Source organism: Molossus molossus, unplaced genomic scaffold (assembly GCF_014108415.1).
Source record: "Molossus molossus isolate mMolMol1 unplaced genomic scaffold, mMolMol1.p scaffold_m16_p_1, whole genome shotgun sequence".
Lineage (NCBI taxonomy): Eukaryota > Metazoa > Chordata > Mammalia > Chiroptera > Molossidae > Molossus > Molossus molossus.
In genome coordinates this window covers 224877043-224890688 of record NW_023425344.1, presented here as the reverse complement: position 1 = coordinate 224890688, position 13646 = coordinate 224877043, and the positions used below count along the sequence as shown (strand labels likewise).

Below are 13646 nucleotides of genomic sequence, written 5' to 3'. Positions count from 1 at the left end.
CAGTTCTCACGTCAGGTTGTACATCCTCAGTTATGTTTCTCACACCATGGTCTCCAAATTCCTTTTACAGTCCATCCTTCCTTCCCTCTGGACATGCCCTGCCCTGTCAACATTCCTCAAAGTGTGTGGCCTAAAAATAAGCCTCCCAGGGTGGTAGAACAGAGCCTGTGTCTTTTCAATTGAGTTGCTTTATGACTGCCTCTCATTCCCACCCGAAACGTGGACAGGTGCCCTTCTCCCACTCCAGTATGCTTAACCACCCTGCTAAATTTCACCTCTCCACCTGTTTGGATGGTCTCAATATCCCCACCAGGGAGCAGGCAGGCACACTGCACACACATGCACACACTGAGCCCATGGACTCGAGAGATGACAACAAAGGAGTAGATGACATCTATGGACAGTGACTGCACACAGACCCATTGTCATGATCTCGTGCTTTTAAGCTTTTTTTTGGGGGGGGAGGGGGTAAGTGCCCCTAGTGGGAACCGAACCCAGGACTCTAGTCCGCATGGCTGATGCTCCAACCACTGAGCCAAACCAGGGCTCATGCCTTTAAGCTTTTTAAAATTTAACATTATTGAGTTTGTAGCAGACTACATCCACACCTGTACACAGATGTAATCATTTTCCTCTCTGTACAGGTAACTTCAGCATTAAACATGGCCCATGAGCAACATGTGTGCACCAGTGCATCGATTCCTCTTGCATCACTGATACAGGCAAGCACTTCTTGGCACTTAGCAGAAGACACTATATTGTAGGGGTTCAGAATGAGTTACCCCAAGTTGTGACTCTGGTATGTAGATTATTTTTGAGCTAAAGGCAATCGAGATCCTTTGGGCTCAAGAGAAACTTTGGCCCCCTCCTTAACTGCCTAGAGAAGAACTTAAATTAGGGGCTGTGCCCATGAGAGATTATCATTGACAACTTTCCTGACCTATCTGTGGGGCAGGGAAAACTAATACTGAGCATCTGCTCTTACTGTCCTGTGAATGACCTTCCTCCTTCTGAAGCCCCATGTGCCTTACCTAACCCATAGCTCAGAATGTCATAGAGACCTCATTTTCCCTTTCTGTCTCTGAACCTCTGTATTCGGGGTTCCCATATGCATGTATGTAATTAAATTTGGTCATTTTCTCTTGTTAATCTATCTTCCTTATGTAGATGTAATTATTAAACCAGCGAAAGAACCTTGAAGGGTAGAAGAAAGTTTCTCCCCTGCATGTCCCCCCAGTATCATCTTCATCTTGTAAAACATCATCCACATTAAAAAGGATGTTATAGGCCCTGGCCAGTTTGGCTCAGTGACTGGAGCATTGGCGAGTGGACCAAAGAGTCTCAGGTTCGATTCCGGTCAAGGGCACGTACCTTGGCTACAGTTTGTCCCCGGCTCTGGTTGAGGTCATACGGGACGCGACTAGTCGATGTGTCTCTCTCATATTGATGTTTCTCCCCTTCTCTCTCGCCCCCCCTCACTCTCTCCTGGTCTCTCTTCCTCCCTCCCTCCCTCCCACCCTATCTGAGATAAATGAAAAAATATCCTTCGGTGAGAATTAAAAAACAATTTTTTAAAAAAGATGTTATAGCCTGGCTGGTGTGGCTCAGTGGATTGAGGATTGTCCCATGGACTGAGAGGTCCCAGGTCTATCCCTGGTCAGGGCACATGCCCAAGTTTCAGGCTCAATCCCCAGTAGGGGTCATGCAGGAGGCAGCTGATCGATGTATCTCTCTCACATGGATGTTTCTCTCTCTCTCCCCCTTCCCCTCTTAAATATAAAAAATATATATATATATTTTAAAAAAGGACATTACACAGTATGGTAAATAGTCATCGGGTAAACTCACAAACAATACCACTTACAGTAGGGTTAGTATTAAACATCAAGTTGAATAATCACCACCTCCTTAAAAAAAGAGTGCAGTATAGGGCACTAGAACCAAGTTTATAACATAAATATTCACCAAAATGTTAACATTTCAATTTACATTTGTGGCATACATTAAAAGTGTATCATACTCAGAAGAAAACAATGTTTTTGTTATTGTTGCTCATTTATATTTTATTGTTGTACCAACACTGAGGTTGCACTGAATTCTTATGTTTGAAGTCAAACCGGGCCACTTAAAATCTACTGATTAAAACAAGAAAGAATTAGTTGGGTTTGTGGTGTGGTATACTACTACTTAACTCGTATAATCTTTTGAGAAACTCATGAATAAAAGCTAAGTTTTTCTAGTTTCACAGAAGTAATTAGAGTAAGATGTGCATTTTAGATATGCTACCAAGGGGAGCCAGGGGGAGATACTGAGGACCGCAAGTGAGGAGAGAGGGTATTTTATAGTGGTTTTACTACCTATTTTCGGCGAACATAAACATTTGGCGACAAAGAAATCAAACTTAATAGCTGTAAGAACTGACAAAACACTATAGGATAAAAATACCCAGTATGAAGACATTCTTAGTAAGCCTGATTATTTTGTAACATGGTAAAATCTCAAGAAAATAAACAAATCATGTGCGCGTTTGTTAAAATACATATTTGGGGAAAACTAAGAATAGAAACATCAGTTTTTATGAACTCCTTACATCTGATCTTCAAATGATTCCGAGTTCTCTGTCAAGTTCCCCCAGAGGTGCCGCAGCAGGAAGTCACTGATGGTTCCTTTACTGTTCCTCTGGGCAAAGGCTAAAGCGTATGTGCGCCACGTAATGTTTTACTGCTAATTACTTCCCAGCTTCAGGCATTCTAATTATTTTTTTCCTTTTTAGTAGTCTCTAAAATCATGTGCATTTAGCTTGTTACTTTGCAAGTCTTGTCAGATATAATGCTCATTTCTCCTACTCTAATAGCAAAACAAACTCCAACCAGTTCAAGCAGTATACTGCTGAGTTCACTTTGGAGAAAATATTAAGAAGTGACAGAATCTGTACTATGGAAATAGACAATATTCATCATGGAGAAAAAGATGTAATTTGATTTCTCTGCCACTGAATCCTGAGGATAATATACATACTAAGAAGTGGTTTGAAAGAGCCATTAAAACATTTTCCTATCTGAAACATTAACCACATTTTTCCTTTTGTTCTTTGTAAATTGATCAAGGCTGGCTGAATGGAAGTCATTTTACACATCTGAAGTACAGATGAAAGACAGCGATGTCAACCGCGGCCACGCACGGGGGGCAAACGGCACACCTACCCTTCGGGCATGGATTTCTGCCTGTAAGTGCCCCCGCCAGAGCCAGTCTCGCTGGATGAAGACAGGCTGCTGGGGGAGTTACGACACTGCTGGGATCTCGCTAAAGCCATGGATGAGACTGTCACGTAGATGTCCGAACCAGGAGACAGCCTGTATGTACAAACCAAAAACACGAAGTCACAATTCAAAGGGAAAAGGTCCAAGGCAAGCATGACAGGTAATATCATATAAACATGACAAAGGCAGCGACTTCATGGAGATGGTGGAAGTGAAGCCAGCAGGACGCCTACAAAAGACACTTCCCGTGGAACTACTCCCTAAGGGGACAGCTGGAAAACTGCCTTGAAGGGGGCGGGGATGGGGGGTGTAAAAGAAAAAGAAAAAGGGGCGGGGGACATGTATGTTTCCAAAAGCTGCCAGAATTCAATAGGCTGACTGCACATGCAATTTCCCAGTACAGCACTGCAGGGTGTAACTGAGCCCCAGTGACACCAACACAGCAATTAATTCACTTCTGCATTGGTTCTCCCAGAGTCCAGGACCACAGGGAGACCGGCACATTCTTTGTATGCTTCTCTGTTTCCTAAATCATTACTCGGGGTCTGGAGTGAATAAGCAGATTTTGCTTTTTAGTATTTATGAATTTGGTTGACAATAGCATCACCATATACAAACCTCCATGAAAGAAATGCCTGGAACAGTTGTTGAATTTTAGTGGAATTAATGAATTCTGGTGTGTGCCGCATAGCACCTAATATATCTCCTTCTAAAGCTATGGCTCCTTCACCTGCTGACTGGCTCTCGAGACAGAAGCTGGAGCTTTGCATTCAGGGCAGATGTTTTTCCTTCTAGAGCCTCTACTCTAGTAGGTCTAGTGGGCAAAGAGGTAGCCACTGGAATATCAACGTGGTGCTGACAACTGTGATTAGGTGTGAACTAAACCTTAATAGCAACGATCTTTTATTTCAGAAGTGGAAGCTGGCACACAAGGTTGGCCTCTTGTAGCGGAACAGGTCATCTCCCATTTACAACTAAGGAAGTGAAATCGAAGTCACTGAGTCAGGAGGCCAGGTCTTCTGACCCTAAGTCCACCACACTGAGTGCTGAGCCACTGCTGTCCCCTAGAGAAGGCTGCGCTTTCCCTGCGTAACAGGACAGTCTGCAACTGGTCTGCACGGTCGGATGGTTTTGCACACGTCAGGGTAGCTTATACTCAAACCAAAGTGCTGAAGCCTCAGGACAGAACCTGGTTCACTGAGACCGGCAGGTTCCTACCGTGAACCTGGACACTTTCTACAGCGGGGCAGGATGGGGTTTCAGGTACAGAAAGCTGACAGAAGGGATAACAGAATCACAGAGAAGCTTTTCTAATGGAAAAAGAATAAGGATAGATACTAAAAAAAATATGACTCCCAAATCCTTCCAGGCCCCAAGGGCAGAGCTGACTTGAGAGCTAGATGTCTCAGTGACAAACCTGTCTCTCCAGCTGTCTCCCACACATCTCTATGGGACACCCTCACCAGCAATTCCAACCAAATCTCCTAAAAACGAACTGATTTTTCTCTATTTTCCTACCCCTTATACTCCAAATCTGTCTCTCCTAAATTTGTTATTCCAAGCTAAATATTTCGACATCCCTCCTCCACATTCCTCATCTTCAGTGGTCAGTTGGTCTAATTAAGCTCAACTATTTACTGGGCACAAACTGTGTGGTCAGTCACCCTGGGTGCTAATCTGGGAAACAAAGACAAAGAAGATACTGGTCTGCAACCTGCTGGTTCTCGTCTGCCCCGTCTCCATCCTGACCAGTGTAACAGTGCTCTGACTGGTCTTCCGGCTTCCGTGTCTGCCACCTCTCACCTCCAGTGCCTCTCCCTTCCCCAGGCATCTGACTGCAAACACCTCTCCACAGCTCCCTTCACCTACAGGACAGAACACCAAATCCCTGGCACCCTCTTCCAGGCCCTGGGCCACCTCGCCCAAGCCCATCCTCATCTCCACGCTCTTTCCTGTCTCCTCGCCCCCTACATTCTGGTCGCATTCAGCGTGCCCCAGTTCCCAGACTCACCCACCAAATTCATACCTCTACTCAGCTTGTCCCCTCTGCTCGGAATACCTTCCCCCTTTCCACTCACACAGATCCTTTTTATCCAAGGCCTAATCCCAACATCATATACTGAGTTCTTAGATCAGGCATGGGTGGGGAACGTCTGGCCCGCGGGCCATCTAAGGCCCGTGAAATCAACACCAGCTAACATCACAGCCTCACCAAATGAGCCTGACCATATATCGCAGGCTAATTTTTAAGTTGATAATTTTGTAAGGCCCGTGAATGATGTTATAAACATCCAAATGGCCCCTGAATTAGAGCCTCAATCCTATACAACCTGTTCTCTGCACCGCTATAGCACACCCTATGGAAGGGTTACTTTTCTGTGTGTCTATCTCCCCAACTAGATTCTGTCCTAAAAGGGCAGGACTGAACCTCACTTATCTTTGTATCTCTGATGCTGAACACGTTTGAAGAATTCTCATCAACAGTGCAGGAAATGAAGTACTGTAGGTGGTTCAGGATAAGCCAGGGGTTCTCAACCATGGCGAGTATGTACCACATGAAAAACAGTTGGTTGCTAGTAATCAAGTGCCAAGATTTTGGGAACAATGTGCTAAAAACAATAACACATTCAAGGTTAATATGCTTTCTTAGATGTGAGAAAAGGGGATGATGGAAGTATGTCATGCACCCTGTACATATATCATCAACCTGACATACAATGGCAAGAGAACTTACTGGCAATGCTTCCTCTACATAGTGTGAAACAGGCAAGTAAAGAGACCTGGGATGCTAGGTCCTTGGGCAATGTGACGAGAAGCTAGGAAACGAGGCAGAGTTCCTAAGTCCTCCTGTTATCATCACCAGACTCAGAGAAATATGGGCTAACTGCATGGCTGGCATCCTCACTAGGACACCAGGGTCAAGACAGGGATGTGTATGGGCAGCAATGGTGGGTCACAGGCCAGTGTGGTCTTGGAACACCAGCTCATCCCTACTCTGGGTAACATGTTTTGATAAAGATCAATACGTTTATCTGGACACCATAAAATGGATGTCCCTTTTTGTTCTTTTCCATTAAGATTATATCCCCAAGATCTCACTATTTATTCTGAATTAAGTGGAAGGGGACTGGCGAGGGGGAAGAATGGGAGGATGGAGTACAAAGAACACTAAGAAAGGATTAAGGACAGCATAAACCCAGATGTAACAAGAGATGTAACCACACCACTTTCTGCCTCACGGGTTTGGTCTTTACATGCACCTAAAACAGAGAAACTTCAAATACAGTTTCATTTTGCAGCTGCTTTGAGTTTCTTGCTGCGAAGAGGGGGAGGTGTTACAGAAAATGGGAAGGAAGATGGCAGCAGAATGCTAACATGGTCGGGGCCTGGCGACTGAACTCTCTTTAGGGTAAACAAGTAATACCGAGGAATTACATCTACGGCGAATGTGAAAATGTTTATGCTTCTATGCGGAAATGACAGCATGATTTCATAGGGAAAGTCAAGAAGTAACTTATTTGTATTCAGGGCTTGCTTTTCTTACTCTGCTCTCCAAAATGCACATTAAACTAAAATACTGAATGCCCATTCTCAACCTCAACTCTTTTATTTGGCAAGTGTATCAGAAAATTCTACTTGGTTACTGGAGTTATCCCAAAGTGAAAAAATAGCATTTCCAGAAGTCCAGCATTCATTCCCATCCCTTTTTTGCATTTATATAACTCAATAGTGGCTTTGTTTTCTGACTGTCCACACACATACAGCAATGGATGGAATGACACCCAAAAGTTTTTACGACTCTGGATGTATGTACGGTGGGGAATAATCCCAATTATCCTTTATTCTGATGCCTTACAATTCTTTCCAAATACTCTGCACGTGATTCCAGCACACAAATACTGCTTGAGGACAGACCCAGTTCAGGTAGAAGGGATGCCCTGCGCCCTGGCAGTCCCCGTCCACCAGAGACAGCCTGCAGCCGATCATCCCTGGGAGAGGGGCTGGTCACTGTCTTGCCGCTTTCAAAAACGAGTTTCCCCACACTGGCTCCCAGGGGAGGAGCATGCTGACCTCCTGGGTCTCTGTCTTCCCACCCACTCTATTTTAAGGGTTGCTGAGGCCAATGAAGAGTTAGCAGAGATCACAAGTCTTTCCTTCTCTTTTGAGCTAAACCCAGATCTTTGTGTCTTCTCTGTCTTAACGAGCCTGGGAAATTCTAGATGTTAGTGCCCAAACAGGTCAAGAGGACCAAGATTAATACATCTTGCAGTTGCTGTGAGAGATTTTATTTCTGTGGAATGTAAGAAATAATCTTTTAAAAGAACGCTCCGGTCACTGTCAGGAAGGAAATTTCTAAATCATTTAGTATTAATTTCAGTAGATTTTCTTCCCTACATTTTATTAAATTTAGCCAAGAAATAACTAAATGTTTTAAAAGTAACAGATGTTAAACATTCTCTTAAATGCTTTCTATTAATTCCCTCTGGAGAAATAAAATACCAAGGTTTTTTTTATTTTTATTTTTTTTATCCTCACCTGAGGATATTTTTCCATTTTTTGTACAGATAGAGTGGGAGGGGGAGAGAGGAAGGGAGAGAGAGAGAAACATCGATGTGAAGGGACACATCGAGTGGCTGCCACCCGCACGACCAACCAGGGCCGGGGACAAACTGCAACCAAAGTACGTGCCCTTAGCGGGAACCGAACCCGGGTCTCTCCGGACCGCAGGCCGACGCTCTAACCGCTGAGCCAAACTGGCCAGGGCTAAAATACCAAGGTTTTGCGATTGTACAAAGAACAAAGTGATTGAAAAGGTCATACTCATCCGCCCCACAGACAAAATCTCCGTGGTCTGCAGGACACACCAGCTTTTCACTGATACACACGGCATTTTGTTGCAATGAAAGCAAAGGATTGAAGGGGATGGACATTTAAGAAGAGATGGCCCAAGATCACTATCAGTTCCCATTTTCACACCAGGATAAAGGAAAGAAGAGAACTGGGAAAAAAAAAAATCAGATTTCTAATAAATAATCCCTGCCCCTCAGCATACCCTTCTCATGGATCAATTCATAGGGCTACACATACAGTGTTAACATTAGCAGACTCTTATTAAATTGATCTCAAATTGTGATGATCATTTATCAATTTATGGATAAGGAATTCTCAGTATCTGTGTAATTGATAGTAATTTTTTCCCTGAGTAGTTAAGTAGTATAGGTTTAATTATGCCTCTATTTCCTGCTTTTTACTCCAAAGGGACAGAACAGCTTAGATACATGCAAGGAGAAAAGACCCTCTGCAATTCAATGCGAACAGTGGGTGCTGGTAAAAGCAACGGAGGGGGTGTCAAATAGCAGCAATGACAGACAAATTAGATACCAGAGTCTATAATTAAGCACAGCATTTTTACCACAACTTAGCAATTAAAACACTATTCATCCAGGGAACAGGACCCAGTTAAGGTCTGTCTTTAGCAATGCATATCAACCAGGGATTCTTCTAGAATTTTGTAAAAAAGAAAATAAAAATCTGAAATGATTCAAGGTAATATATTGGGTGCTATAATCAGAGTAGATTTGAAGAAGCTGTGTTAAACTTCGAACTCACCCCTCTGTCTTTTCCCTGTTTTACTGTGAACTGTGAAAAGCAGAGCTGCCCCTGGCTTGCTGACCATGATTCATAGCAGCTCTTCAGACTGACTCATGGAAATCCTGTTCTGATGAGCCTCCTATGACAAGGTCAATTTACAACAGGGAATAACTCTCTTGTACGGTTAGGAAAATGCGGCAATTCATCACGCTGAGATAAATGGGTCGTCACTGCACAGCTGTTGGCAAGCTGCTGGAAGTTCACAGCCTGGCACACGTTATGGGTACCTCTTGAGAACAATCAATTTGATATCTAAGGGTGATTATAAAGGACAGAAAGTAAAAATAGACTGCAGGCAGGACCGGCTACATAATTTGTGGGGCTCGGTGCAGGATGAAATGCGGGTCCCCTTGTTCAAACACTACTGCACGTTTCATGGCCGTGGCAGCAGAGCACCAAGCCCCGCGTGGACCCTCTCACCGCGGGACCCGTGCCACCAAGGCCCGACCACAGAGCAAGCGACTGGCTGCTCGGCCCACACACGTTCACCGTGAGCAGTCCTGCAGTGCTGTCTAAGGTGGTGGAGGATTGGCTCCTGCAGCGTGGTGGCTAAGACAGGGGCTCGAGAGGCCGTAGGCCCTGATGCTACTCTCAGCTCCACCACTAAGCAGCTATGATTTGCACAGATTATTTCATCTCTCAGTCCCTGGGCTTCCTATCTATAAGAGATGTAAACAGCAACCAGTTTATGGGGCTGTTGGGTGGATGAACTGAGAAAACTTGCGCAAAGAACTGTGAACAGAGCCTGGCCCAGAGCATGAGCCCAAAAGCAATCTACAGTTTTCAAGAAAAACATAAGTAGAATGGGACTGTCCTGAGGGCACTATAAACAGAGGGTCGAGGGGCGAGGCAGGTTAGAAGTCAGATCTTGATGGGAAAACCAGGGGAAAAGCCTTAAAAAGAAATGCACTTGGGATGGGTCCCGTAGGAAACTAAGGATTTTCACAAGTCAGGAGTTAGGATATAGGAGGTTTAGGCTGCAGCACTAGACATGGACAGGAGAATGGTGGGGGTCATGACCCAAGAAACAAGTGGGTCTTGCAGGGTGAGCTCCTGTATGGTAAGCCAATGAAGCAAACAGTTCTCGTGTGAGGTCGAGGGAGCACACAGTTCTCGTGCGAGGCCGAGGGAGCACACAGTTCTCGTGTGAGGTCGAGGGAGCACACAGTTCTCGTGTGAAGCAGCAGGACAGGAGTGCAGGTTCTGCATCAAAGCAGTGCAGTCATAGCTGACCCTGGACTCTGGGTGAGCAGGCATAGAGGGAATGCCCAAATGATGCCTAGGGGTGTGTGTGTGTAAGTACAAGAAAACTGATGAAGTGTAAAATTTGAGAGATCTCTAGATAGATAAAAATCATTAGTCCACCACAAATACTAACCTCTTTGGTTAGTCCTACCCTCCACCAACACTCTCAAATATTTCACAAAAAGAAGTCAACCACCAAATCCTTTGGTGAGAAGCTAAGTGGATTTTCTTTTTTGGCATACTAGGATTTAAAGACTGAAAAAACTAAACAAAATAAATTCATTCCCTGTCCCATCATACAAACACAATCAAGGGGAGCAGAAGAGAATCCCGCACCGTGCTGGTCTCAGCGTGGAGAGGCTGCCCACGCGCACTCCCTCACGCGGCCCCCAGAACCCCATCCCTCCTCCACTGCCCACGCGCACCCCCTCACGCGGCCCCCAGAATCCCATCCCTCCTCCACTGCCCATGCGCACCCCCTCACGCGGCCCCCAGATCCCCCATCCCTCCTCCACTGCCCACGCGCACCCCCTCACTCGGCCCCCAGAACCCCATCCCTCCTCCACTGCCCACGCGCACCCCCTCACGCGGCCCCCAGACCCCCCATCCCTCCTCCACTGCCCACGCGCACCCCCCTCACGCGGCCCCCAGACCCCCCATCCCTCCTCCACTGCCCACGCGCACCCCCCTCACGCGGCCCCCAGACCCCCCATCCCTCCTCCACTGCCCACGCGCACCCCCCTCACGCGGCCCCCAGAACCCCAATCCCTCCTCCACTGCCCACGCACACCCCCCTCACGCGGCCCCCAGACTCCCCATCCCTCCTCCACTGCCCACGCGCACCCCCTCACGCGGCCCCCATTCCCTCCTCCACTGCCCACGCACACCCCCTCACGCGGCCCCCAGGCCCCCCTCCACTGCCCACGTGCACCCCCCTCACGCGGCCCGCAGGCCCCCATTCCCTCCTCCACTGCCCACGCGCACTCCCTCACGCGGCCCCCAGACTCCCCATCCCTCCTCCACTGCCCACGCACACCCCCTCACGCGGCCCCCATTCCCTCCTCCACTGCCCACGCACACCCCCTCACGCGGCCCCCAGGCCCCCCTCCACTGCCCACGCGCACCCCCCTCACGCGGCCCCCAGAACCCCATCCCTCCTCCCTGCCCATATGTACCACCCTCACACAACCCCCAGACCCCACTCCCTCCTCCCTGCCCCAGCTAGGAGAGAAGAGACCACACAGGACACTTTCCCACAGCACGCCACCAGTACTGATGCTCTGGATTTTCAGAAATTGATTCTACAATAAAGTGCCATTTGCAAACCAGCCCATCAATTACTTGACAAGCACACAGTGCTGACCACCGTTCAGGGCTGCGCTGTCTTTATCTCTACATGCCTGCTTTTATTTTGTGCCATTTTAGGATGCCGTAATCATTTACCAGTTTTAAAAATATAGTGGGAAACCGAAAGTCAACACAAAGTGACAGATCAGGCGACTGCAGGCTGTGTAGTTAGGCTGGGTTCTGATTCTCTCCGGGGGTGGAGGCCGGCGGGAGTCCATGAGGGCCACCGGCATGTGAGCTGACCTCTCCTCTGCCATCTCGCCTTGTGTGCTGGTGCTTGTTCCTTAAAATGGGCCTGCAGGTCCAGGGCCATCTTTATGTGGCCCGAGCGGTGTCTATCTGGGCCTCTTGCGGTACAGCCAACCTAATTCACCCAGAGGGTCTGTGCAGTATCTCCCGCAACTTCTGTAACTGCACAGTTCACCATGACTCTTTTCAGGCAGCGGGCTCCCTGAATTCATCATCTCTGTGTCACCAAAGTTCACCATGGCACTGTCACTGAAGACAACGCACCTGCAGCCTAGACTAGGCGGAAGACTGCCCCACCAGCCCAGAGCCCCAAGGTCAGAGCGCAAACATGCCCGCGCCACAAACATACACTCGGCCCCGCTGACCAGCCCCTGGACACTCTGCCCAGCTCATCCCTTCACAGCAGGTGCTCCTGCAGGGAAAGAGGAAATTAAACCACTTCCCCTCAAGCACTGACAGGCAGATCCCAAACTGCCACTGCCACACCGCGGGTTTTCACAGCACAAGCAGGCTCGGGCCAGACCGTCCGCGTCAGAGACTCTGAACAAGAAGCTTCTGAGAGAATGTCACACTGATGGCTGAGGGGGTGGGTCTAGGTAGCTAATTTGTCTTCATTACCACTAATTTCTACATGTTTAAAAATATATTGTGCAATCAACAAATCTTAAAGAACAATGTCAGTGGTTTCAAATATAAAGCAGAATGTGTGTTTTCCCCTGGAGAATAATTTAAACTCCCAGTGATGTGTCCGTGTGGCTGATATGCATTCACCAGGTGAGGGGCTCAATGCTCCCCACCCTTCTCCACCTGCAGCAGGGTTGCAGCAGGGCACGTGCTGGGTCTGGCTCCTGGGGAGGCCTTCCGTGTGCACGTTGGGGGAGAGAAGGGCTTGAGAAAGCCCCAGGGCCACTGTGGGCCTTTGCAGATCCTCCTATAAGATGTGACCAGGCCAGGCCTCCCCGGGTGGCCCTAGGGCAGAGCACTCCCTTGGGCTGGGAGGAGGGCAGCCCCCACTGCTGGGCACACACAGAAGCATAGTTTCTTACGGACATGCGGAGAAGCATAACCGCACACCACCTCGCTGCTCTTCTCAGAACACGTACCGCTGATTGTACAAGATCACTTCTCAGGCCCAACCTCGTTCTCCTGGAGGGTCTGTGCAGTATCTCCCACAACTTCTGCATCTGCACAGTTCACAATGGCTCTTTCAGGCAGCAGGCTTCCTGAATTCATCATCTCCGTGTCACCAAAGTTCACCACGGCACTGTCACTGAAGACAACACACCTGCTTGTGCAAACCCTGACCCAGCACACCTGCGGCCCAGACTGGCAGAAGGCTGCCTCAGCAGCCGGGGCCGCCGGCTCTCCTCGACTCCCATGGAGCTGTGTTTGCAAAGGCATCGACAAACACAACAGTGACACACAGCAACCGCCCTTCTCCAAGCCTCACTGCCTGTCAGGACTGTGCAAGGAGCTCAGGTGGGATACAGAGTAACTATGTTGCCTTAATCTTCACAGAGACTCTGAGAGGTGGGGCTGCAGCCCCATTTGTTTCTTGGGGACACTGAAGTGTAGAGGTGATAAGGAACTTCCTTCTGTCACACCACTCCCAAGGGGTGGGACCGGAATTGCTTGACACACTGGTGGCTCTGCAGGGAGGAAGCCCTGCGGGAATGTGGCCCTACGCTGAGCGCACACAGCTACTTTTGAGGCCTGAGGAACAATAAGCAATTCCAGCGCCTGAGCGGGCCACACTGCCGCACACTGTCTCGCTCCCTGGCCCCCTCTGGAGCTTGAAGAAGGGAACTGGGAGGTGTGCCAAGCTCGAGACACTGTGCCCATCTCCTGAATCTTCAGTAGGAAACATCTTTAAGGTACCAGATTCTAATGATG

At 48.0% G+C, this 13646-nt stretch overlaps 1 protein-coding gene across 3 annotated transcripts in view; it reads right to left on the bottom strand.

Moving 5' to 3' along the window:
• The window catches only part of SIPA1L1 (signal induced proliferation associated 1 like 1), a 355546-nt gene that overhangs the window by 50315 nt on the left and 291585 nt on the right, over window positions 1–13646 (bottom strand). For all 3 annotated transcript variants that reach the window (XM_036252572.1, XM_036252592.1, XM_036252581.1), the window contains one exon: window positions 3204–3353. In XM_036252572.1, coding sequence (XP_036108465.1) covers window positions 3204–3353 — 150 coding nt within the window. The remainder of the gene's footprint in view (window positions 1–3203; window positions 3354–13646) is intronic.